The 24,695-nt window shown below is 55.6% G+C and overlaps 2 protein-coding genes across 7 annotated transcripts in view; one reads left to right on the top strand and one right to left on the bottom strand.

The window, feature by feature from the left end:
• The window catches only part of LOC122377531 (homeobox protein extradenticle-like), a 93,637-nt gene that overhangs the window by 14,454 nt on the left and 54,488 nt on the right, over positions 1–24,695 (bottom strand). For 2 of the 6 annotated variants that reach the window (XM_043357637.1, XM_043357640.1), the window contains exons 5-6: positions 7,166–7,301; positions 4,339–4,435 (exon numbers count right to left, since the gene is read on the bottom strand). In XM_043357637.1, coding sequence (XP_043213572.1) covers positions 4,339–4,435; positions 7,166–7,301 — 233 coding nt within the window. Of the gene's footprint in view, positions 1–4,338; positions 4,436–7,165; positions 7,302–7,605; positions 7,742–7,833; positions 7,970–24,695 lie in introns of all 6 variants that reach the window. The other 4 variants (XM_043357641.1, XM_043357638.1, XM_043357642.1 and 1 more) reach the window with 2 other exon arrangements.
• On the top strand, positions 11,895–21,620 carry LOC122377530. The gene is made up of 2 exons (XM_043357635.1): positions 11,895–12,605; positions 18,087–21,620. Exon 2 carries the CDS (start codon positions 18,089–18,091, stop codon positions 20,216–20,218), a length of 2,130 nt encoding a protein of 709 aa, XP_043213570.1. The 5' UTR covers positions 11,895–12,605; positions 18,087–18,088; the 3' UTR covers positions 20,219–21,620.

The following is a 24,695-nucleotide window of genomic DNA, read 5'->3' as shown; positions in this document are numbered from 1 at the left end:
GGTCACCATGCCGCTAACGGGCCTAGGCGGAGTGTCCGGCACGAGCTAGGCGCTGATCGCTCATTTATTGCGATAGCAGGCGCTGATTAGTGATTACATAGACCAAATGGCACCAGTGTGTGTTTTGCCGGATAAAACGTGAACCGCAAGTATCTTGAACTGGTAAGTCCGGCATCATTATTTATGCCTAGAGAAGTTATGGCCGTCTGATTTTCACGGGCAAACGGCGCTGCTGAGAGTTGTACGGTACAGCCTACCATCAGGCGCACACTACTGGCGACATCTAGTGACGAAATTTAGAAGCGTTAACAAGAGACCTCGGACCATGCGTTACCAAAGGATGTTGTTTTTTTTTATTCAGGCCTCCCTCCAACGGGCTCATGTATGCCCATTTACAGGAGGGCTCCTCCTCCTCCTGGCCCATGTCCCCCCACCCCCCAGGCTACGGCTGAAGTGGGAGCCTACCCCACACCTGGTGACACAGCCAGGCCAGGTGACACCCTTGTGTACTACAACAAGAACTCTGCTGCCCATGGAACTTCAAGGCATGTTTTAAAACAATTAGGCAATCGCAGACCTTTGATTCATGAAGGAGGGGTTAAGTTAACGCGTCGCACTATATAAACATCAAATTTTCCAGTTTCGATTCCACCCAAAACAGTTAAATCCCGTTCCGTTCTAGTCAGAGACAATTGGGTCTCTGCCGGCCGTTTTCGGTCGCGCTGTCCCCTGGCCCGGAGTAGGGGGGGGGGGGGGGGGCGGTCAGACGGCACCCAATCAGCGCCAGCCAGCCCCCCCTCTCCCCCCCACCGCGGCCGGCTGCCGGCGACAGACGGCGATGGCACAAATTGTGACGGACTGAGCCCGAGCAGCAATTAAAGGCCGGCAGCACGTTGCAACCGAAGCCATTTGGCCGATATGGCACATTCCGCGCCGGGAGCTTCATTACGCCCCGAGAGGCGCCGTGGGCGGACGAGCCGCGCTCCGGCCGCCGCAACTGCTGCAGCCACTGAGCGGACACCGGCGGCTGCTGCAGCAGCTGAGCGGACACCGCAGCTGCTGCAGCCACTGAGCGGACACCGGCGGCTGCTGCAGCCACTGCGCGGACACCGGCGGCTGCTGCAGCCACTGCGCGGCCAATACCGTACTCGGAGGACGGCGGCAGAAGCAGAGGCCCTTGTCCGGTGACAAATTTTGAAACAAGTAGAGAATGATTCAATAGTGTGAAACAGACACGAAATTTAAATGCAGCGTGTCATGCGAAAATTTTAAATGCATTTTAAACAATTTGAGACGAGCCGAGTAGAAATTGGACACTGAAATGCAATGACATCCACAACCAGGGAAATTTCAGCTCCCCGCTAAGAGGAGCCCTCGCCCTGCGCCGCGCCGCTCCGGACAGCCTGTCTCGCAGCTCGCGGTCCTCTCACAGTTCGGTGGTCCTACAGCGGACCAGGAAGGTCCTTCCGCAGTCCGGCGGTCCTACAGCGGACCAGGATGGCCCTCAGTCCAGCCAACCAAGACAGCCGGATCGCAGCCTCCGCCGCTGATGAATCTCAATGGAAATCTCGCCGGGGCAAACTTCGATGGGAACAAAGACGGCAGCCGCGCTAACTTTAATTCAATCTCATTTCGAATGCGTCTGACAACAGCCCGGCCGTCGTCCGGGGCGGCCGCGGTGCGGGGCCGGGGCGGCCCGCTCACCCGGAGCTACGGGCCGGAACAATGCGCAACGAGACATTACGGCTTTATATATTCATTTAGTTTCACATCAGCAGCACTTTTCGGACCATTACACGGCTATTACGTGTTATTATTCCAGCATATTTTATGCATAATTATGTTTGTCTGAGGAATGGGCGTAATGATCGTCCGCCTACGTCGATAAAGCACGATAAGGCGTAATCAAAAGGGCAAATCAAACACTTGACTGAGAAAACTCACGAACATCTGCAGGCAGTACAGGCACATTTAGTTCGATGTTTAGCTTGTTATCTTGAGGAAAATGTACCAAAGGAGTTGTTGTTAAATGCTAAATGCTCGAGAACAAATCTATCCAATTTAAGCAGCCATTTCAGGAGAATTATGAAGCCGAACAAAGAAGCTATGCGCTGCAATGGTAACATAGGACGATGCGGCATCAGTAAACAATGTGCATTAGTGATTCAATGCGTCCTTAGCAGCGCTCAGCACCCTTACTTGCATTGTTTTCTTTGGTACCTTCCCATACAAAACAACAGGCACATTTAGGTACTAGAAAAATGACAGGGGAATATTAATACGCTGTTTTATCCGAATTGACGCTACCTTACTTAGGTATATGTGAATGATTTTGTGCATGACTAACATAATTGAAACAATAAGTACTTATTTCACCTCTGGGATAATGTAGTCACTGACTACAAGTCCGTTTCACTACAGGGTAATAACAGCATACTCTAATTTTCGTATCAGCCTAAGGGCTATCAAATCGAAAACTGCGAAGCCAAAGGAAAAAGATAATTGTCAAGTATTGCACATGCTTGGTAATAGATGTGAAAGCAGTGCAAATTCTACTTTCGTTGGATACTTTTATATTTTCTATTGAAATTACCTCACCGGAACGAGAAAGCCTTCCCAGCATTTGATTTTTATATACCTAGCCGGGCCTGGGAAAAACCTAAATGCCTAAATGTTATGCGTCCGTCCTGTCCAGCCCAAAAATTCGCACCAATTTTATTCAAACTTTTGTGATGTGCAAAATTCCCCTGGAGCTGAATGGACATTAGAGCTGAACACGCCGGCGCTCTCATTATTGCTCTATTTGTATTTAAACCTTCGTCATAAGTTAGAAACTGCCATGGCCGACCCAGCGATTCTTGTGTTTATTTGGACCCACAAGACCTTTTTGAGCTGTGGCCTGTGATTGTCAGTGGGCCGGGGATCGGCGGGGTGGGGTCCCCACGGCTCGCCCTGTGAGTGCCCCGATGCCGGCGATCTCGGCGGCCGGGCGCGCACCTGGACTGGCCAGCGATGGCGGCCGACCCCGGCCGGCCGGTGACGGCGCCGCCCGTAACTCGGGGCGCCGCCGTGACGGTGGGCGGCGTCACGGCGGCCGGCGGCGCCGGGGGGCGGGGTCTGCCGGCGCCGCCGCCACTGGCCGCCGCGCCGGCACGCTATCCGCTCGTTAGTGGCGGCAATGGCTGCCGCGACACGGTCACCCGGACGGCCGCCGCTCAGTCGCTGACCGCCGCCGCCGCCGCCCGGTCGCACCTGACGCTCCTGGCGACCCGGCTGCCGCCGCGCGCACCAGACGCGTCTGCCGGCCGCGGCGGCCGCCCCGTCAGCGGTACCCCGACACGGCCGGCGCACTTCGCCCGATCGCGGTCCACATGCTCGCTCCCGACGGCGTCATTGGCCGGGCATGGATGCACCTGGTGCCTGCGCATCAATTGACGGACACACACGCCGACGGCGGCTGGGCGCCGGGTCTGATCAGGCCCGGCAGTGGCCCCCAGTCCCACGCACCGCCGGGCGCGGCGGCGAGCGGCCGACGTCAGCGCGGCCTCCACTATCCGCCGCCGTGACACGTTTACGGCCGCTGATTTTTGACAGCACAAATAAGCTCACATCAAGCCTGAAACGGGATATGGCGGTACCGCCGTGTAAGTCCCGGCTTTTTACGGTCCCGAATCAAAGGTCATTTGTATTTGAAATGCATCCCGGCCCGGTCGCCGGCTGTCGTTGCCGCAGGACGGTGTCGGACGCGCAGTGCAGCACACACACACACAGTCCGATCCGTCCGGTACGTCAGTCCTGTGTTGGGTGTGACGGGTGGCTGGGGGGACGCGCGCGCTTAGAGTGTGTCCGCAGAGTGTATCACTGTATATGACATATGGCACGTGCAGTGGAGGTCACCCATATGCATCGAGAGTAGTCCGATGCTTGAAGGAAGGGATGCAGCTACCCCACAAACAATATCGCACGTCAATCAGCCCAGCGGTTGCAGAGAGTCTAAAAAAACGCTACTTCAGAAGAACAAATTGGACACCCTTGCCTACTAACATGACCCATGACAAGACAATCAACTTGATGCATCAATAGTAGGTAATAACGAATTAGAAGAAACAGCAAGTCAATTTCAAATACCTAGGCAAATTCAACATACTTTTGCATTTTCTGGCAATCAGTGGCAGTTTAGGCAAGGATGACTTGCTTTTGGTTATACTGTGACATTGTTTTGCTTTGAAATGCACACATTTGCTTCGAAATTGACATATTAGTTTGATGTGACTTGTTATAAATCAACAGGAAAGTAGGTATAGGTATGGCTAATAATTTCGAAAAAGGAGAACATACCTGCTGCCTTTTTGGCCGCATACAGGTTGGCCTCTTCTTGAGCTTTTCCGATGTTCTTCTTATATCTTATCCTCTTGTTGCCGAACCAGTTGGATACCTGATGGTGAACAGAGAGCGTTAGCATGCCTCCTTCAAAAGCGCGCAGCACACAAGAGCATGATACCCGTAGTTATTTAAGGGATGATGCTAATGAGTAACCTACTTTCATGCTGAAAACAAGTGAAATAATAAATCGGAAGTAGGTAAGAAATACGAAATGTGGCGTCACGTCTCGCTCAAGCCTCAAGTGGTCTTGAATGTAGTTATATTGAAAGTGGAGTTGGAACGTTACCTCTGGCTCTCTGCAATTTTGGTGTTCTTGGTAGCATGAAAGCATGAATACTCAAAGGTGGCATAAAACATCGCGGCTATATTAAGCAGTTCTCATAACCATGCGGACTATAAACACTTAACTTGTAAAGAGAGAGAGAGAGAGAGAGAGAGAGAGAGAGAGAGAGAGAGAGAGAGAGAGAGAGAGAGAGAGAGAGAGAGAGAGAGAGAGAGAGAGAGAGAGAGAGAGAGAGAGAGAGAGAGAGAGAGAGAGAGAGAGAGAGAGAGAGAGAGAGAGAGAGAGAGAGAGAGAGAGAGAGAGAGAGAGAGAGAGAGAGAGAGAGAGAGAGAGAGAGAGAGAGAGAGAGAGAGAGAGAGAGAGAGAGAGAGAGAGAGAGAGAGAGAGAGAGAGAGAGAGAGAGAGAGAGAGAGAGAGAGAGAGAGAGAGAGAGAGAGAGAGAGAGAGAGAGAGAGAGAGAGAGAGAGAGAGAGAGAGAGAGAGAGAGAGAGAGAGAGAGAGAGAGAGAGAGAGAGAGAGAGAGAGAGAGAGAGAGAGAGAGAGAGAGAGAGAGAGAGAGAGAGAGAGAGAGAGAGAGAGAGAGAGAGAGAGAGAGAGAGAGAGAGAGAGAGAGAGAGAGAGAGAGAGAGAGAGAGAGAGAGAGAGAGAGAGAGAGAGAGAGAGAGAGAGAGAGACCCCGATGATCCTATAGAGACCCCTATCCCCATAAAATCCTATCGCTCCCAAAAGCTCTCTTGACTCTTACACAAGTCCCCGAGAGTCTATCCAACTCCAGCCAGCAACCACTCTAATTAGAAATTTAAAATCGCTGACGTAATCACATTGATATAAATGAGCAGGCACTCTACGGAGCCCGGTACATATTTCACGGGGCGATTCTAAAGCCGCATCGGCTGACCTCAAGTCAACAAAATTGCCGCGGGGCATCTCCAAGCGCTGGCTGACAAATGCGCGCCGATCGCCGCCATCTCGCCGAATGGACGTCATCAATAGGGCGCGGCGCCATCGGCGGCCGTCGCCGCGACAAATCTCCGCCACGGCCGGCAGCGGGTAGCCGGCAGCGGCGCCAAATCGCCGCCCCCGTTTAGCTGAGCGGACCGGCGGGACCCGAATCGGCCCGATTGCTTTATTAATTGGCTGCGAGTCGGGAGCGCGGCCCGGACAGATCACCCTCATTCCGCCGGATCGGCCGCCACATTTGCCAATCTAATGAAGATGGTCCACCGGCAGCCGGTAACACAAATTGGAAATACCGCCGGGGCTCAGCTAAGGACCGATGTCCCCGCTGACGGCCAGCCGGCAGCGAGCGACTCCTTACCGAAAGGTTTCAAGCGCTGACTCGACGAGTGCCGCAAACCACGCGCGCGTTTTCGTAAACGAGAGTGACGTCAAATCGCATGTCGTGCTTATAAGTAACTCCTCTAGCGAATATTAATACATGGATCTAGTTTCGTCCCTTTCTTAATCTTGATGGAAAATCCCCATAAAGCTAGCGCAATGCCAATGTCTGACGTCCCTTGCCACCGCTAACCCCAAGAAGTTTGATAAGTTACGACGACTACCGGCGCTTCTGTTTCCGTCAGGCGCCGGTCGCAGGTCGGAAGAGGCGCACGGCACCCCAGCTTACCGCCGCATCAACCGCATCGTTCCGACCCCAGCCGGCCGCGTGATTTGTGCCGTTTCGATATTGTGATCGTGCCGCGCCTCCCAAAGCCGAGATGTCGAAACGGCGGCGGCCGGCGCTATGTCTGAACGGCGTTCGGCGCGCGTTTGAGTTGCACGGCGCGAGCAGTCGGGCCGCGACTGCAGTCCGACGGGCCTTCGGCCGGCGCTGACCAGATGACAAACAACACGCGCTCCGCGTAACAAACAAACGGGACGCCGTCCATCCGCAAAAAAAGTAAACGGGAAGACTTTGGGCACGAGCGGAGCGCGTCGGAACATCGTTAGGGCGGCGAGGTTTGGGCGGACCGGCGCAGCGGCCGACGAGTCCGCTGGAGGCCGGAGCCGCCTCCCAGATCGGTGTGGGATGCGCGACGCTCGCTGTAGGGACGGGCTTGTCGATTCCCCGCCCCAAACCACAACTCGGCTTCTGCGGATATTCCCCTCTAGTTCACTGCTGGCAATTAACGCAATCCCTGCCGCGCACTCCCCAACATGATGGGCCACTTCGGGGCCGACTAAAAACGGAGCTTATCCCGAGTTATCTTGTTGATCGTTTACGATAAATCTTCCCATTGAGTAGGTATAGTTTGTGCTAAATCCGCGCGCACTAACAAAAGTTGGGTCCCAAACAGCACATCCCTCCTGTCCCAACATCCCCTCCCCACCCACACAAAGATCACAAACACACACAAAACATCAAACACTTGTCAAGCAGGCAGCAGAGTAGCACCATCACCAGCGAGCGTGCGGTAAGTGCGGCCGCCGTGCGTGGCGGCCGGTGCCCCCGCGGGGTCAGGGTACGCCCAGGGACCGGGGTGGCTGCTGCCAGCCTACCTGAGACACCGTGATATTACACTTTCTGGCCAGCTCTTCTTTGACCTCCTCCGTGGGGTAGGGGTTGCTCAAGTTGGCGTAGAAATACTCGTTTAGCAGTTCAGTCGCAGTTTTGGTAAAGTTTCGCCTCTTTCGCCTGCGAACAAAGGGACAACTTAGCGCCGAGCAAGATACGACTCAAATGGCTTGCGCCTGACAGTGGCGGCGCATATTTCAGCGAAATGAGGACGTGAGTGCAACGGGAAAGGATCGAACAGGATCGGAGGAGCTGCGGCGGCAGCGCGCCGAGAACCAACTGGACGGCGACAGGCGAAACCCGGCCAAAAGTGCGTCCGAGCAATGCCTGAGCAGTGAGCGGTGCCCGAGAGGTGTCCCAGGCAGCGGCCACGCCGGGGAAGGGCCCGGGCCCCGGGCGGGTGGGGCGGGACGGGCGCCGATACCTGGCCCACCGAAATGCCGCACGTCTTGGCCAGCTCCTGCTTGGCCTCCTCTGAGGGGTAGGGATTGGCCAGATTGGCGTAGAAGTACTCGTTGAGCAACTGGCAGGCCTTTTTGCTGAAGCTGCGTCGTCGCCGCCTGAAAGGAAGAGACCGCGTGCCCCCTCAGCGGCCGCCACCGGGCGCCCGGTGCATTGGGCGGCACACACAGACACGCACACACGCACACACCTGTGACACGGTAATGTTGCACCTCTTCGCCAACTCCTCTTTGCTCTCCTCGGACGGGTACGGGTTGCCGACATTGGCGTAGAAATACTCGTTGAGGATCTCGGAGGCTTGTTTACTAAAGTTCCTCCGCCTCCGTCTGGTGGCGGACAGAGGGCGGCGGGTGAGGGGGGCGCGGCGTGGCGAGGCCGCCCTCCTCGTCACACCGCGCGTGTCCACCGGCTCCTGTCAGCACGCAACCCCATCTCCCGCACAGTCTGGCTCAGAGAGCAGCCATCAATGTGACGAGCGACGCCACCTCTGCGCCAGTCCTAGTCCAGGTGAAACGGGCAGCTGCTGTTGCATGCAATTGAGATGCAAAAGTCACTCTCGACCCACATATGAATAAAACACGACTCCGGCGAATGCAGTCGGATGTTCAGTGGCCGCCTGAAGTTGACAAACGATAGGGAGCCATTACGCGGCACGATAACATGGCCGGATGCTGCAACAAAAGGAGCGACACACAGCCTTGCCACTTATATATCCAAACATTGCAAACTTCACAAGCTGATTCCACCACCAGCCCGCAGCGCCCGCCGCCGGCGCCGACTCCAAACACAGTAGGTATGGTATCCGCTGGGCGGCTGAGGCGGCCGCCTCGGACCGGCGAGACACAGCCGGACGGGGGCCGCCCGGCCGACTCAGCACACAGCGTCGCACCCGACGAAGCCAATCATCCCGGAGCTCTCTGCGTGACGGCACGATCCGCCGTCGGACGCCCAATTTCGACGAGGCGGTGGACGGCCGATGGCGCGCCGGCCGATGGCGCGCGGCAGGACGGGAACGTGACTGGGCGGCCGGCGGCGCGGCCGACACGGCTTTCATCCCGATTATTGAAGCATTGAAGTCGCCCGGCGACAGATGACACTGCGATCGGAGCCGACAGTTCGCGGAAGGCGGCGGCTGTGGTCCGCGGCAGGCCGCGCCCGGGGGACCGCAGGCCGGGGCACGGACGGCCGATTCGGCTGACGGAGTTCTGCCAGGTCAGCAGGCCGTCAGCCGACAGCCGACCACTGCTCGCCTCCAGGAGGGGCGAGCAGCGCGCCCGCGGGGCCCATCAACAGCCGGCCCCTGAGCGCCATCGGCCGCCGTCTGGCATGCTCCGCGTGGTTCAATGACGGCTAGGAGTCATACCAGCACACGGCGACCACAGCAAACTGCAGAAACACGCCCCATTGGATGAGAGCTCACAGAGCTCAGCGACCACTTGGTGAATAAACGCCACCAGATAAAAATTCCCGATATAATTTATGGCTTTATGAGACCAAAAGCGAGCCGCGTCGTTTATCTAGGGATCGACTACATTCTGATAAAGGCCGGCACGGACACAGTAACAAATGATATATGGTAAGCAGGCGAGCGGCGGGCCAACACAGCGCCGGTTGGGGCGGCGAGTAACGGGGCCCAGCCGCATCGGTGATCCCAACCGGCGCGTGGCCTTCTGAATAATGGCCTTGCCCGGGCGGCAGCGGCAACATACAGAAATCGTGCAAATTACATGCATGCCGCGGCTCGGGATTCGGCCGATTCGTCCCAGATAATGGCCGTCATCGTTCATGGGGACACGGGGTCGGCGGTCGGCGACCAGGTGCTCGGACCGACGCGGGAGCCACACAGGAGCCGCCGTTGCTGGGCGGACGGCGGCCAGCGCGCGATTATTCCGACCGATGTGACGCCTAACCAGCATCTGAATTGCATTTTACGGCGGCACAATTAACTGCACTGGCGCTACAGAGCAGGCGCGGGACGAGCTCTGCCCTAATGACGTCATTACGGCGCTCAGTGGGAGCGGCGGCAAACATCAAAACGGAAATCCCGCTTTCCGGTGATGCTCAAAGCGGTTGGATCAGAGCTCGATGTCCCATTCGACATGCAAAACTTTTTCGTTACTCGATCATAAACGTGGCTTGAGGATAGAACGGGTGTCAGCATTCACTAAGCCGTGTAAGTGTACGGTGTTAATGTCTGATCTTTTTCAGGATACCAGCCGTTACAAGGCGAATGGACAGCACAGCCGTTATAGGCGATTTGCTGATTTCGTGCAAACTGCAAACCTCTTCCGCGACCAGACTCAGTTTTGAGATTAGGTAGATACGAACATTGATTAAGCAATAAAACATATCGAGCATCCATAAAACGAGCAATGCAACAAACAAGACGCCAAAGGAACTGAAAAAAATAACAGTGAGAAGTTACGGGTAGCTTCTAAAACGAGACTTATCCTATCCAGCAAAGTAGACCACATAGCAGCAACACAATGTCTCGTGCTCACTCAACTGAAACAAATATAATTTGAGTGGTTTCAATATAACACCAATCGACGTAGCGCTGGAATCTGACCGACTTCTCGACAGACAAAGCGCATTCCTTTCGAATTCATCTGGCCGGTGAAATGGAGCTGCAGTGACGTCGCCTAGCCGCCGGCTCCGTTCGGAGCGCGTGCCTCGACCGCCGCCAATGGTCGCCGCCGGCCGCCATCCACATTTGTCTAATTACTCGGACCTATCCGATAATGAGCGGCGCGGGCGCGCGGCGCGAATACGGAGAGCGTCGTTGTGGCACGCGCGGGGGCGGCGGCCGACGTGGGAGCACAATGTCGATGGCGCTGCGGGCCGGAACGGCGCCGAGGCACGCGGCGGCCGGGGGCACCGCTGCCGGCCGGCCGCGCGCGGAATGTGCGTCCGGCAGGATCGGCCGGCCGGCAAACAGTGGAGGAGGCGGCCGGCCGGCAGACAGAGATACGAGGAGAGGGTCCGCGTCACAACACGCCGACAAACGTCACTCGAACGCTTCCCGTTTACACTTCCAGGAGATGTGTTATGGAGCGGGGTGTTGTACGACGATTATAATTGAGAAAACGGAGCTGTCATAAAGCTGGCAAAACATGCTTCTCCGAAGATGAACACGCAATTACACAAGACAATCAATGCCACAACTGTGTCACTGAACACAAGGAATGGAATTTAGCAGGTAGTGAAATGCTAGCATATGAACCGTCAGTCCACGTTTCTCTAATGCTTTAACTCGTGACAGTGAGGAAGGACTTCAATCGTCCTCACGGATCTCAACCATTGCTTCTCGTACCGGCCGGGCCGTCGCTAATCCGGTGGGGTTGGTGTGTAAGGTGTGCGCCTCTCGCCTTTGGGTAGTACATAATTACGCTGCCACCTATGTACTTCGCTTCTTCATTGTTTTTGTTATATTAATCACCAGTAGTGTTACCTGCGTGGCGGCAATATTTATACCCCTCTTTATATTACGTACAATTAACACGATTTACGGCAATACTTATACTTTCTTTATATTACACGATTTCAACACTGCTGAGCGCCCGGCTCTGCACGGCAACCCGCGCCCGGCTGGCGGTGTGTCATTTGTTATTCATGTCGATCGCCGCTCAGCGCCTGAAGCCGTCTGGCAGGCGCCTGGACACTCAGCAGCCGGAGCCGGCGCTCTCTGAACATCTCAACACACGCATACCTATCTAGGAACACTTTTAGCCTGCTAAATGTCCACTAATGGTTTTGACGTGTTTCTTGGAACTCTGCTGCGCCGGACACTTTCAGCCGCGTGACATTAGTCACCCACGTGACATAGAACTTCCAGAACCTACTAGAACATTCGAGAGTCGTGACGCAGCAACGACCAATCACAAACGTCCGAGTTACACTCGAAAAAGTCTTGAGCCAATCGTAAGCCGCCACGCAGGGTAGAGGGCCACCGCCCCATAGTAGGAACTAGGTTGAGGGAGTCGAGCTCTGACCACCCCTCACGGGTGCCGTTCAGAAGACCCCCGGCCGTCACTGAGATCAGACGTGTCGTGCCTGAATCGTGTGTGACTCCCAATACACCGGTGCTGAAGAACTGGAGTGTGCAAGGGCTAACACCTGCCCGCCGTGCCCCAGCCCCGGGCCCGTGAACTACGGCGTGTTACACTGGTGCCGTGACCCGGATCGAACCAACTGCCGCAGAAGCCGTCTTCTCCCCCATCTGCTTCTGCGCGCAACTCGCAGCCGACGAAAGACTCAGCCGGTGGTCGGAAACGGTTATGCCATTCCACGGATCACTGGCCGGCTACCGCATCCAACTAGACGTGCCCATCGATCCGAAGTCGTACACCGTAAACTGTATCTGCTGGCGCCTTCTAGAACCCGTCGCCACACTCAGAGCAAATCTACAAGACGTACTGCCGCGCCTCTGCGGGTACCATAAACTCTTCATCGAACTCCGGATCAACTCGCCTATCTCCCGCGAACCGTGCGACTGTCGAGACAACAGCCAACGGAACTTTTGCCCGAACTGTGGATTTTGTCACCGCTGTGGCAGCGATCTGTGTACCGTTTCAACAAGCAGATTCCACTCGTGCAGCTGCCCATCGTGCCTGGAGCGCTGCTGCCGCCTTGAAGGCGCCAACCCGGATCAAGTCAAGACCACCCAACTGAAGCACCTTCTGCTTCGCAAACGTCAGCTGCCGCTGCGCAAACGCTGCTCCCAGGCCGCACAGCAGACCGAGTCGCAGAGCCTGGAGGAGCTGCCACCCCTCCGTGGTCTAACACCACCGCCCTCCGCGAACTCCGACAATCACGCGCCCGCCGCTTGCGCGGACACCGCCGGACAGCTTCAGGTGCAACTCCCAGACTCGCTCAACCGTGAATCAGACGAGTGGTAGTGCAGTGTGGCAGTGTGTGTGTGCAGTGTGCACCCCTCTCCAACGACCGGACAAACTCAAACAGGTACGTCCCGACAACTCCCAAGCGGCCACTAAATTTTTTTTTTTATTTCTGTTTTTGGTGCGTATACATATAACGTAGCAAATAAAGTTTTGTATTCTCACGGTTGGTTAACGGTCAATTGTCTCGATGGCTCATCCGGAAACGTCTCGCCCGCATGCTTCTGCTTCCGCTCCCTCGGGACCAATGATAGATGCAATGATGCAAGGCTTTGGCATCCTCAAAAACCAATTAATGACTAACCAGGCGGTAGCTGGTAAACATCACTTTGACGGCACGAGTAGCGATCATTTTAGCAAATGGCTGGCTGAAATGGACAATTTACATATGGCGCTAAAAGGCGACGAAGAACAAACCCTTTGGGCCGCTAGCCAGACGCTCAAAGGCACAGCTTTAGACTACTTTCACGAAGTATCACCGTCCGTCGACTCGTGGGCCCGTTTCAAAGCTCTCATGTCCCAACGCTATCATTACCTAGACGACGCCGACACAGCCAAACAAAAGCTTCAGACATTTGTCCAGAGACCAAACGAGTCAATTCCCCATTATGCCGAACGACTTCAAGCGCTCTCACGCCAGGCCTACAAAGAGAAGATGGATGAATCTAGTGTGGTAGAAGCCATCACTAGGACATTCATCAACGGAATCACTGACAGAAAACTACAAGAACGCATAGCGACCCGCCGACCAAAAAGCCCGACAGAAGCATATCATATAGCTATGGATCAAATCAAACTGATGACAGAGCTAGCTACTTATCGCGATCATTCAAAAAACAAACCAGAGCCCATGGATTGCAACGCCGTCACACCCGCGCCCGCGAACACTGCACAAACTAGCGACCTATCTGAGGTCAGAGACCTACTAGAGGTACTAGTAAGGCGCACCGACGACTCCTTTCAAGTCAGACCTCAGGTCCACCAAAACTACCAACGGCAGACAGCTGACCAAAGGTATCCGCCCCCGTTGAATCAACCGCCCCCGGGCCAATTCTTCCATCAACCGCCGTTCCAGCCGGGCCAACATCAACCAAACCCTGGGAATTTCGGACAGAATTCGAGGCAAAAGCCGATCTATCAATGGACGCCAGATCGCCGGCCAATCTGCTATTACTGTGGCCTGATAGGCCACGTGCAACGCATCTGTCGCAAGCGACAGGCAGCCAATGCTTCTGCCCAGCGTCCGCAAAACCAACAGCAGGGTAGGTCAAACAGAGGTCAAGTGCAGCAGGGAAACATGTAAAGCCTCACACAGATTCGGCGACAGGCGGCAAGGAAACCGCCCAAGTTTTGAAAATTAACGAGAACTGCCCGTATGTTGACATTTCCATCGGTACACACCCCTTTCATACACTTCTGGATACCGGCTCACAGCTCTCGCTTGTCAGTGAAAAATTCGTAGAATTATTGGAACCGTCGCTAGTGAAACCAGCTGAAAAACAAAAAGTTACCTTGGTGTCAGCCTCTGGACACAAATTGAAACCGACCAGATCAGTCAAAATACGAATCACCCTAGGAAAAGTGCGCATGTACCATGATTTTGTAGTGGTGAACGATTTCAACCACGATATGATTCTGGGTATCGACTTCTTGAATGCCAGGAAAGCTCTATTGGACTTTGAGAACCAAACCATGATCATTGGGAGGTACGTGTACCCACTCAAAACCAAGCGAGGAAAGAGCGCAAAAGAAACAAATTTAGTGAGACTCGCGGAGGACGTAGACGTCTTCCCACGTTCGGACTTACAGGTCAAATGCGCGATTGCAAGGAAAGGCAAACCTGGCGAAAGCTTCGTCGTGACTCAGCTTCCCTCGTCCCCATGTTTCGAAAATGAACCCGGTGTTCTATTGCCAAACGCCGTCGTCGCTCTCTCTAAAAACCGTCACATCCCATGGGCAATTGTGAATGAAACGGGTCGACATTTGTACTTCAGAAAAGGACAAGTCATTGGAGTAGCAACAAAATTCGATGATTCAGAAATCAAGCCAAATGTTTTGTCAGCAGAAAAATCGAAAGAGAACGTGAAAGATAATCCAGAGGACAAAATTAAGTCATTCAAACTTGACCATATCCCAGACGAGCAAAAAGATCAGTTGAAAACGTTACTGATGGGCAATATGGACATATTCGTTGAAAAGGATATAGAGCTGACTATGACCAACGTAACCGAGATGAGAATCAATACACAAGACCATCCCCCAACGTATCAGGCCCCCAGACGACCGCCACTCGCCTATCGAGAGGCGCTCGAAAAACAAATTCAGGACATGTTAGCCGCCAACGTCATCCGCCGGAGCAACTCGCCTTGGATGTCACCCGTTCTGCTGGTCCCCAAAAAAGATGGCTCGCTTAGACTTTGTGTAGACTTTAGGAAATTGAATGCTATTACAGTCAGACCAGCTGCTAGTATCCCGTCGCCAGATGACATATTCTTTGCGCTCGGAAAATCGAAGTTCCGCACTTGCCTGGACATGAAACAAGGTTTTTGGCAAATTCCTATCAGGGAAGAAGACAAAGAAAAAACCGCTTTTGGAACAGATGCAGGGATATTCGAATATAATAGACTAGCTTATGGATTGAGTGGTTCGCCAGCTGTTTTTCAAAATTGTATGAACGCTGTACTAGGAGATATTCGTCATTTTGCCTTAGCGTTCATAGACGACATCATAGTGTTCAGCGAAACGTTTGAGGACCACATGAAACATCTGGAGCAAGTGTTCGCCAGGCTACGAAAAGCCAACCTAAAATTGAAAATTTCAAAGTGCGAATTCATAAAAGACCAACTCAATTATTTGGGACACATCATTTCAAACGACGGAATTTCAGTTGACCCCCAGAAAGTCTCAGCGGTCCAAAACATGCAACCACCTCAGAACGTGCGGGACGTCAGAAGCTTCCTCGGTATGGCATCATACTACAGAAAGTACGTTCCAAATTTCAGCAAATTGGCGAAGCCTTTAAATGCGCTGACAAAGAAACATGCTAGATTCCACTGGACACCTGGTGCGCAAACCGCATTCGAGTCAATCAAACAGGCGCTTCTCCAGGCCCCGATTTTAGCTTTTCCAGACATTACCAAACCCTTCAAATTATACACCGATGCTTCCCAGTACGCCTTAGGCGCGGTTTTGATGCAAGAACAAGACGGCCAAAATCGGGTCATTCAATATATCTCACATCAATTTTCGGAGCAACGACTCAAATGGCCTACCATCGAACGCGAAGCGTTCGCTATCGTCTACAGTTTGGAAAAACTCCGTCCAATTATCATTGGCACTGATATCACAGTTTATACCGATCACAAACCACTAAAACATTTGTTCACCAGTGAGATGAAAAATCCCCGCATCCAAAGATGGGCCATTATTCTCGGCGAGTATGGCTGCAAAATCGAGTACATCTCCGGCCCTCAGAACGTAGCAGCCGACATGCTGTCGCGACTGCACAACACTCCAGTAGCAGGCGATCTGAATGACAATGAGCACCTCGACTGGCAAGGCGAGTCGATGAATGTCAATGTGGTAGATAACCAGGTACAAGTAGATGCTGACGACAACGAAGTCAATGAGAAGCCACTAGACTATCACGGCATCGACATAGGCTCATTACGGAAAGCCCAACGAAACGACCCAGAATTGAAACAAATTAGAGCTGACCTTCAGTCGAACGACGAAAGCAACCCAAACACCCACAGATATTGTTTAGACGACGGACTCCTTTACCACATAGAGAAAAGTACGAAAACCCGGCCGCTCACCAAACTGCAGCTCGTCCTACCGCCTCAATTTAGGAAAATAGTCCTCCATTGCGCTCACGACGGTTATTTTGGAGGCCACTTAGGAGTCGAGAAAACCACAGACAAAGTGCTCAAAACGTACTATTGGCCCTCATTACTGAAAGACGTCATGCAATATGTCTCGTCATGCGACACGTGCAACAGGAAAAGGCTCAACAAAGAAAGACGACCCATGCAGGACATGCCCATGCCTTCAGCACCCATGGAGATCATCGGCATAGACACGTGCGGCCCATTTCCCATTTCGGATAAAGGAAACAAATATGTGTGTACGATCGTTGACCACTTCAGCGGATGGCCCGAGGCATGGGCTATCTCAGACAAGTCAGCAAACACCATTGCAAAACTACTTTTGGAAGAATTCATCCCGCGACATGGCTGTCCGCGAGTCATCATTAGTGATCAAGGTACGGAATATTGCAATGCACTCTTGGATCTAGTTAATCGCGAGTTAGGAATTTCACGGGTTAGGACATCAAGCTACCATCCCCAATCAAACGGAAAGACCGAGCGATTCCATAGGTGCATGAACGACATGATTAGAAAACAAATTAGCGAGGATCAAACAAAGTGGGATGAAGTTCTGCAGCCATGTCTAGGCGCTTACAGGGTAAGCAAGAATGAATCTACCAAATACTCTCCCTATTTCATCATGTATGGAAGAGACCCCGTCCTGCCCGTTGACACGCTCCTGCAACCTAGATTGCGGTATTATGGCGAAGACTACGTCCCAGTCATGTTCGAGCATTTGCACAATGCTTACGCACATGTAGTAGAAAACATGCAGGAAGCCAGGGAACGAAACAAAGCCCTCATCGCGCGAAATGCGGTTCCTTCAGACTTCACACCCGGTGACCTTGTTTACTATTTCGATCCCTCAGTGCAACCGGGCGACACACCGAAATTCACGCTACCCTGGAAAAACCATTTTCGAGTAGTCTCGAAATCAGGCCCTGAAAACTATTACATCAAAAACATGCTAACAGGCAAATCGAAGGTAGTACATTCAGAGAACCTGCGCCGGAAGGATGAAACCGATGTTTGGGATAGAGTCTACGATGTAGTGAAACGTCCCCCACAGGTAGGCATTCGCTCGGAAGAAGAACCTTCCCGTCAACAACCGCTCCGCGCGGCCCGGTTACCGTTAGGTGACCAACCCTGGTTTGCTTCTATGAGCACACCAAACCCCACATACGAATCGAGAGAAGGCACCGCAGATATCCAGGAAGAGGGCAACGGTCCTGTTCCTGAGAACCCTTCAGTAGCAACAGGTGACCCCAGCGTTATTAACTCACCACAGTTACCGAACAATGGTGAGCATGGTCAGTTACCGCCGCTACCACAGAGGCTACATGGATACAATCTCAGGTCTCGAGCTCAGACGAACGAGCCTCTAGAAGGGTATGAATACGTTAGGAGACCCTACGTAAGGAAGCGAAATGACAGCTTTGACGAGTGCCCACCAGACAAGAGGCCCAAGGTCCAATCAGGAAATGACTGCTTAGCAGTAATGGCTAGCGGTCCAAATGATGCTGAAGTCCAACAGCCATTTGCCGAGATGACTCACCGTTGCCGAAGTGATTCATCAGATTGGTTACCAAAAGCCCACATGTTACTTGTATATACATTGACTATGGCGCTTCTTAGCCCTGGCCCAATGTAATAAATGGTCGTTGTGTGTGTTCCAGACATGGCCGTCACAACGATGCTGTGCGGATGGCTGCTGCTGCTCATGGTAACAAATACGCCTAACATAGCTCATTGCTCCGCTCCCCCCACTGACCCCGGACATCTTTTCATCCCCCTAGGGAAAACTTACCCAAGTTATAGCTCGTGGGCAATAACTTTATCGATCAGCATGAAACCTTATCGCAAAGATGTCCGCAGAATCAATGATGCTACGAACGAGCTCTCCCGCACTGCGAGGACACTGCTCGCCAACCACTCGCCGCCCACCAACGCTACCGCTGCCGACCCCGCTCATGCTTCTCTAACTGTATCACTCAAACATCTGTCACACTCCATTGATCAGCTGCAAACAGAGGAGAACCATCTCGTCGACACATTTCGTGACCTGCTGTCCATTCCTGAGGCACGGAGCTCTGCACGCTCGGCCAACATTGTTCGCCGAACTGGCCGCTCCAAGCGTGTCAAGCGAGGACTCATTGATGGCATCGGAAGCGTAATGTCGTCTCTGTTTGGAACTGCCACTGAAAGTGAAATCAAACACTTGGATCGTAACGTACAGCTTATCAATACCAAAGAAGTCGCCATGGCACATGCATTTAATGGTACGCTTAATGTTATTAACTCTACCAGGGTCGCCACTACACAAAATAGGAAAGCGCTACGTACACTGCAAACGGCGATGAGCTCGATGAGCACATCGCATTTGAAGCTGATCAGGGCCGCCGACAATGCAGAGGCACTCATCACCGTATCACTTCGCGTAGCCGACCTTGCAGAGAATGTCAGACAAGTTACTAGAAGTCTCAATCATCTTTATACTTCGTTGGTATCGCTCTCTAGCAAACTCGCTCTAGCCCAAGTAGGAATCCTACACGCTGACCTCATTCAATCACGTGACCTCAACCGTGTCCTTCGTAAGGTGAGCAAAAGCCTTCCGGCACATTTTGCGCTGCCTTTTCCGCCTTCGGCTACTCGCGACTACGTTCGCATTGTCAAAACCAAGCTCATCCCAGTCGATGATGCTTTTCACGTCCTCTTCTACATTCCACTGCTCCACACGCTTCACGCGTTTGACGTTTATCGCTTCTTCCCCTATCAGGTCCCGCTTCACAGCCATAACATTTCCCTTCTCTATGTTCCCAACGAACCCCGCTACCTGGTTGTGTCAGAGAACAGACAGCAATACATCCAGCCCGTCGACTCTGAGATCGAAGCTTGCCTTCTGATCAAGCAACCGTTCTGCCCCCTTCACGAACCCGCTTACTCCACGGCAAACGCGGATTCGTGCGTAGTAGCCCTTTTCCGCCAGGACGAGCTATCCATTTCTCGTCTCTGTGCTCCGATCGTCCGACCTACAAACGACGCTCCTAAAGCTCATTACCTATCCCGAGGTACTTGGCTACTTGTCTCTCGTCCGCCGCTGTCTATCACTGTCGTCTGCCCATACAATAGCACCACTATATCTATTACAAAGTCGGTACACCTTCTGACGTTGCCCATGGAATGCTCTGCCTCCAGCGACTCTCTCTATCTCCCTCCCTACTATGCCAGCGAAACACACCTGGACTTCCCTGATTTCAACGATGCCTTTACAATCTCTAATGATTCCTCTTCAATTCCAATCTGGCGATCGCACTGGACCTCCGCTATCCCTATTGCCGCACAATCCAATTCCTCACTCATACCCACGCTTCATGTTGACGGTATGCCAGCCGATGACTACTTCAACCGCGTAGAAGCCTTACCACTCGAACAGGTAATCGATGATACGCCATCTGCATTTTCATACACCTGGCTACTCATTATCATCATCAGTGTACTTGCCACCTGCTGCATGTGCTTCTGCATCAAACATTGCTTTCCCCGCTCCCTCGCTAACTACCGTCTACCGCGCTTTGTGCCCGCTTCCGCTGTCAGAGACATCCGAGAGCCAGCCATCGAGATGGACGAGTGCCGTCACGCACTCAACCCGCCAGCCGCTCCTCCGGGCAGTCTGCAAAGCATCCCGGAGGAAACTGCAGTGGACGCAACGGCGTCAACCAGTGAAACCCTGGCCGCAACGGAGCTGCCGCGACATGCCCCGTTTGCTCGCCGACCAGTGGTGTCCCCCCGACCGTCGCCTATCGTGTGAGGCTACCCGCGTTCCCACCCCCTAGTGCTAGTGTTTAACCAAGAGTGAACCGCCGCGTACGAACTATCCGGGTCACAGCCTGACTCCGCGACCACCCCAAGTGCCCCAGTCGTGGCCTTGGCGTCGCCGTGCTTCTCCGCTTCAAGCCGCCGTTCGGTCGCCGCGTGACCGACAACACGGACTTCATCGCCTGCTCCAGTACTGCAGCGAGTGCTTCGGAGCGGCGACGCGCGCCGCCTTGCGCCGCGCACCTTCGTCGCGTCCCCCTTTCGCCGCGCCCCCCCTCGCCGTGTTCCCCTCCCTCCCCCCCGTCGTATTCTCTCGTCGCGTTGTAGTGTCTCTGCTCGTTCTGTGGCTCCCCCACCCGGTCCTTTGCCCTTCAGGCGTCGGACTCTGCTTTCCTCCTGTAAAGCTCTTGCCCTGGGTGGGGGAGGTGTGTAAGGTGTGCGCCTCTCGCCTTTGGGTAGTACATAATTACGCTGCCACCTATGTACTTCGCTTCTTCATTGTTTTTGTTATATTAATCACCAGTAGTGTTACCTGCGTGGCGGCAATATTTATACCCCTCTTTATATTACGTACAATTAACACGATTTACGGCAATACTTATACTTTCTTTATATTACACGATTTCAACACTGCTGAGCGCCCGGCTCTGCACGGCAACCCGCGCCCGGCTGGCGGTGTGTCATTTGTTATTCATGTCGATCGCCGCTCAGCGCCTGAAGCCGTCTGGCAGGCGCCTGGACACTCAGCAGCCGGAGCCGGCGCTCTCTGAACATCTCAACACACGCATACCTATCTAGGAACACTTTTAGCCTGCTAAATGTCCACTAATGGTTTTGACGTGTTTCTTGGAACTCTGCTGCGCCGGACACTTTCAGCCGCGTGACATTAGTCACCCACGTGACATAGAACTTCCAGAACCTACTAGAACATTCGAGAGTCGTGACGCAGCAACGACCAATCACAAACGTCCGAGTTACACTCGAAAAAGTCTTGAGCCAATCGTAAGCCGCCACGCAGGGTAGAGGGCCACCGCCCCATAGTAGGAACTAGGTTGAGGGAGTCGAGCTCTGACCACCCCTCACGGGTGCCGTTCAGAAGACCCCCGGCCGTCACTGAGATCAGACGTGTCGTGCCTGAATCGTGTGTGACTCCCAATACACCGGTGCTGAAGAACTGGAGTGTGCAAGGGCTAACACCTGCCCGCCGTGCCCCAGCCCCGGGCCCGTGAACTACGGCGTGTTACAGGTGCTACTGTCTGTATATACAGCCTGCAGGTCCGGAGGTGGGACGGGCTGCCGCGTCGCCCATCAGCGGCTCAGGGGCGCGCCGCCACCGGCTGTCTCCATAACTCGGCTCTACCGGAGCCGGCCGGCACGACACGGCGCCGCCGGGGACGGAGGTCGGCCGCCAACTACACAGCCGGGACAGCCCGCAGCCGGGACAGCCCGCAGCCCGGATAGCCGGAGGACGGCCGGAGCCGCGGCCGCAGCAGACAGCGGTCGGCCATGGAGGCACATACACCAATACTTTTAGACACAGCTCCAGGCCAGCCACACTGCCAGGTCCTGAAGACCCTCGCGTCATCTGCCAGGGATGGAGGCGCAGCCTGCTCTGGCGCGCGCCGGGTCTGGTGCAGTCTCCCCCGCGCACAAAAACTCAGCGCCGTGCCCGCCGCCGCGGCTGTTTGCTACCGGCGCGCGGCCGAGCTCTCTGCGAGTACGGCGGCGCAGGGTAGCGCCAGCCGCGTGCGGACTGCACCCAGATCCCCGCGCGGGCGTCCAGAGGCCCCAGCTGGTCTAGTCTGAGGGTCGACCAAAGATGGAGGTTGCTAGCCATCAGTCAATGCGCACAGCGGTCCGCCCAGTCCCTGGTGTTATCCGCCGGTACCGTTCGTTCAACTAAGGCAGCCAGCCGACCGAGCCAGTCAATCATGTGATGGATCGCCCTCCATTGGCACTTCCTCTACTTCGATGATGGCTCGACTCCGGTGTCTCCAGTGGGACCAGCTGGTGTCCGACGTCCGGCGCGCGGATGGGGAGAGAAATCAGCCCGCTCCGCACCCAACAGTCGGCCGTCGCCGGCACCGGGCCGCTCCCACGCGATGCGGCCGCGCACGGCACGAGAGAGCCGTCCAGACGCCGGGCGCCGGCGGCGCGGCACGGCAGGCCGGACGTAGGACAAAAGGCGCCGCCGTCTGCGCCAGATTACTGACGGCCGGAGACGAGACCCAGGTCCGCGGCGCAGGACAGCGGCACACGCCGCGCAGTCCACCGACCAAGTCACAGTCCCGTGACACGAATCAAAACATGACTACCGGCCGACGAATAAACAGCCGGCTCCTCCGGGCGGAACGTATGAGCTGAGAGCCAGACCCGCGGCGCACAACGCTGTATCGTTGATCTCACGAGAGGAGCAGAGTGGGGGCGGGCGGTCCGCGCCTCCCGACTGGTCGTAAGCAGTGCCGTGGCGCGTCACGGCAGCGCGCAGTGGTCGGCCACCGTCAGCCCGTTATCGTCTGTTTACCCCGGACATCTCCCCGGCGGCGCGGCGGCGGTCACGGCCCGGCGTGCCGCGCCGCTCCTCGCCGCATTCCCCAGCACCAGAGACCGCTACACGGCAGCGCTGGCCAGGTGTTTATTTAGCCTCCACAGGCCCAGCCAATATTTATTTTATCTGGGCAGCGGCGGGACAGGCGCGCGCCGTATTACACCGCCAGCAGCGCAGCGCGTGCTGGTCGGCCCGCAGCACTGGCGCCGGCCAACTCACCCAGCCCCGCCTCTGAGTCGCCCTCGGCGGCGGCCCAGATAGCCCCAGGCTATCAGCGACGGGCCGCGCTCATCTGACCACCAACTAAGCCGCTCAGAGCCGACGGCCACTGGAGCGCTATTTCCAGCCGCCTTTTATGAAGTCTCTAGATGAACTCATCATGTTCTACAAACCCTAATCTGTCCGGGACGCGCTCGTCTTGATTTTACGGCATCAATTTCCCCTTTTCATCACGGGAATGGCTAGAGTTTCTGGAGGCGTTTTACGCGGCGTCGCCGGCGCGCCGCGTCCTCTCCCAATCAGAGCCTGGCCGGCGTAAAATGAAGCCGGCCGCCGTCGCCGCTGTTTCGGCCTCGTAAACGAACCTCGCGCCGGCCGACGGGCCGCCGGCCACCCGGCCCGACGCCACACAAAGGAGGCGATTTTCCGCGCCGCGTCCGACACCGTCGGCCGTCGTCGGGCGTGTCCCGCTGACCCGGACCGGCTGATGGCGCCGCGGATTCCCCTGCCGGCCCGCTTTACGGCCGCGATACGGCCGGCCGCCGAGAGTGGCGGCCCGGCCGCGAGCGCCGCCCGCCGCCGGCGTTTACGGCCCGGTTTACGCGGACCAATCGCGTCGTAAAAGCCGCGTCGATGGAGACGTGTCGGCCACTAACGAGCCGAAAGCGGCGCGTAAACAGTCGCAGACGAATCTGCCGCGCCGGAGATCGACGACGATCGAGAGTCGAGAGCGACGGACGAGCGGCGCGGCGGCCGCCTGCCAGGTGGCGGGCCCGCCGGACCGAGACAGCTGAGTGGCACGGAGTGGTCTGCACTCTGTCCGCCGACACGGGAGCGGGAGATCACATCACGAAGGCCCACAAGAAGCGCGGCCCATCCGTGAGAACGACAGGTGGCCGAGAGCCTGTTGGAAGTGATGAGCCGCCATCACGACCCTCGGTCGGATCGGGCCGTGAGTCGGCCGCCCTCCTAGACCGCCGCCAGCCGACATGGGCCAGTGGCCGCGGCGTTTTTGTCTCCGCCGCGGACAATGGTGTCTGCGCGCGTCGCGGCCGAGGCGGCGGAAGCAGCGAAGGCTGCGCACTGTTTGTCACACGCCGTGTCCAATCGCCGCCGCCGCATCTGGGATCGATAGAGGGGTCGAGCAGCACGCGGGACCGCGGGGAGCCTCGTGGGCCACTGGAGCAATCTGCGACCCTCCGGCGCGGAAGAACAGCGCGCGGAGCTGCTGGAAAAGGGTGTTCCACGGAGTCACTGGGCGCTGCGCCGCTGCCGTCGGGAGGTGCCGGGTCGGGGACGGGTCGGACTGGGTGCGCTGGTCGGGTCGGACTGGGTGCGCTGGTCGGGTCGGACTGGGTGCGCTGGTCGGGTCGGACTGGGTGCGCTGGTCGGGTCGGACTGGGTGCGCTGGTCGGGTCGGACTGGGTGCGCTGGTCGGGTCGGACTGGGTGCGCTGGTCGGGTCGGACTGGGTGCGCTGGTCGGGTCGGACTGGGTGCACTGGTCGGGTCGGACTGGGTCCGCTGGTCGGGTGTGATCAATGGCAGCGGCTGACAGGAGAGCACTGGCGCAGGCAGAACAGGTACGGGGCTCATCATGTCGTGACAACACAGCACAGACAGGTGGACGAACACCGCGGCCATAACGGTTCTGCGCGCTAACGGGCTCGGCACCGCGCGGCGCGGGGGGGGGGGGTCACTAAT

Source organism: Amphibalanus amphitrite, unplaced genomic scaffold (genome assembly GCF_019059575.1).
Source record: "Amphibalanus amphitrite isolate SeventyFive unplaced genomic scaffold, NRLGWU_Aamphi_draft 000046F_arrow, whole genome shotgun sequence".
NCBI classification, from domain to species: domain Eukaryota; kingdom Metazoa; phylum Arthropoda; class Thecostraca; order Balanomorpha; family Balanidae; genus Amphibalanus; species Amphibalanus amphitrite.
Note: the sequence above shows the minus strand (reverse complement) of the source record. Positions and strands in the feature narration are given on the sequence as shown.

Excerpts from the sequence above, each read along its gene's own strand:
- LOC122377530 (XM_043357635.1), top strand. The coding sequence starts at position 18,089 with ATGGCCGTCACAACGATGCTGTGCGGATGGCTGCTGCTGCTCATGGTA.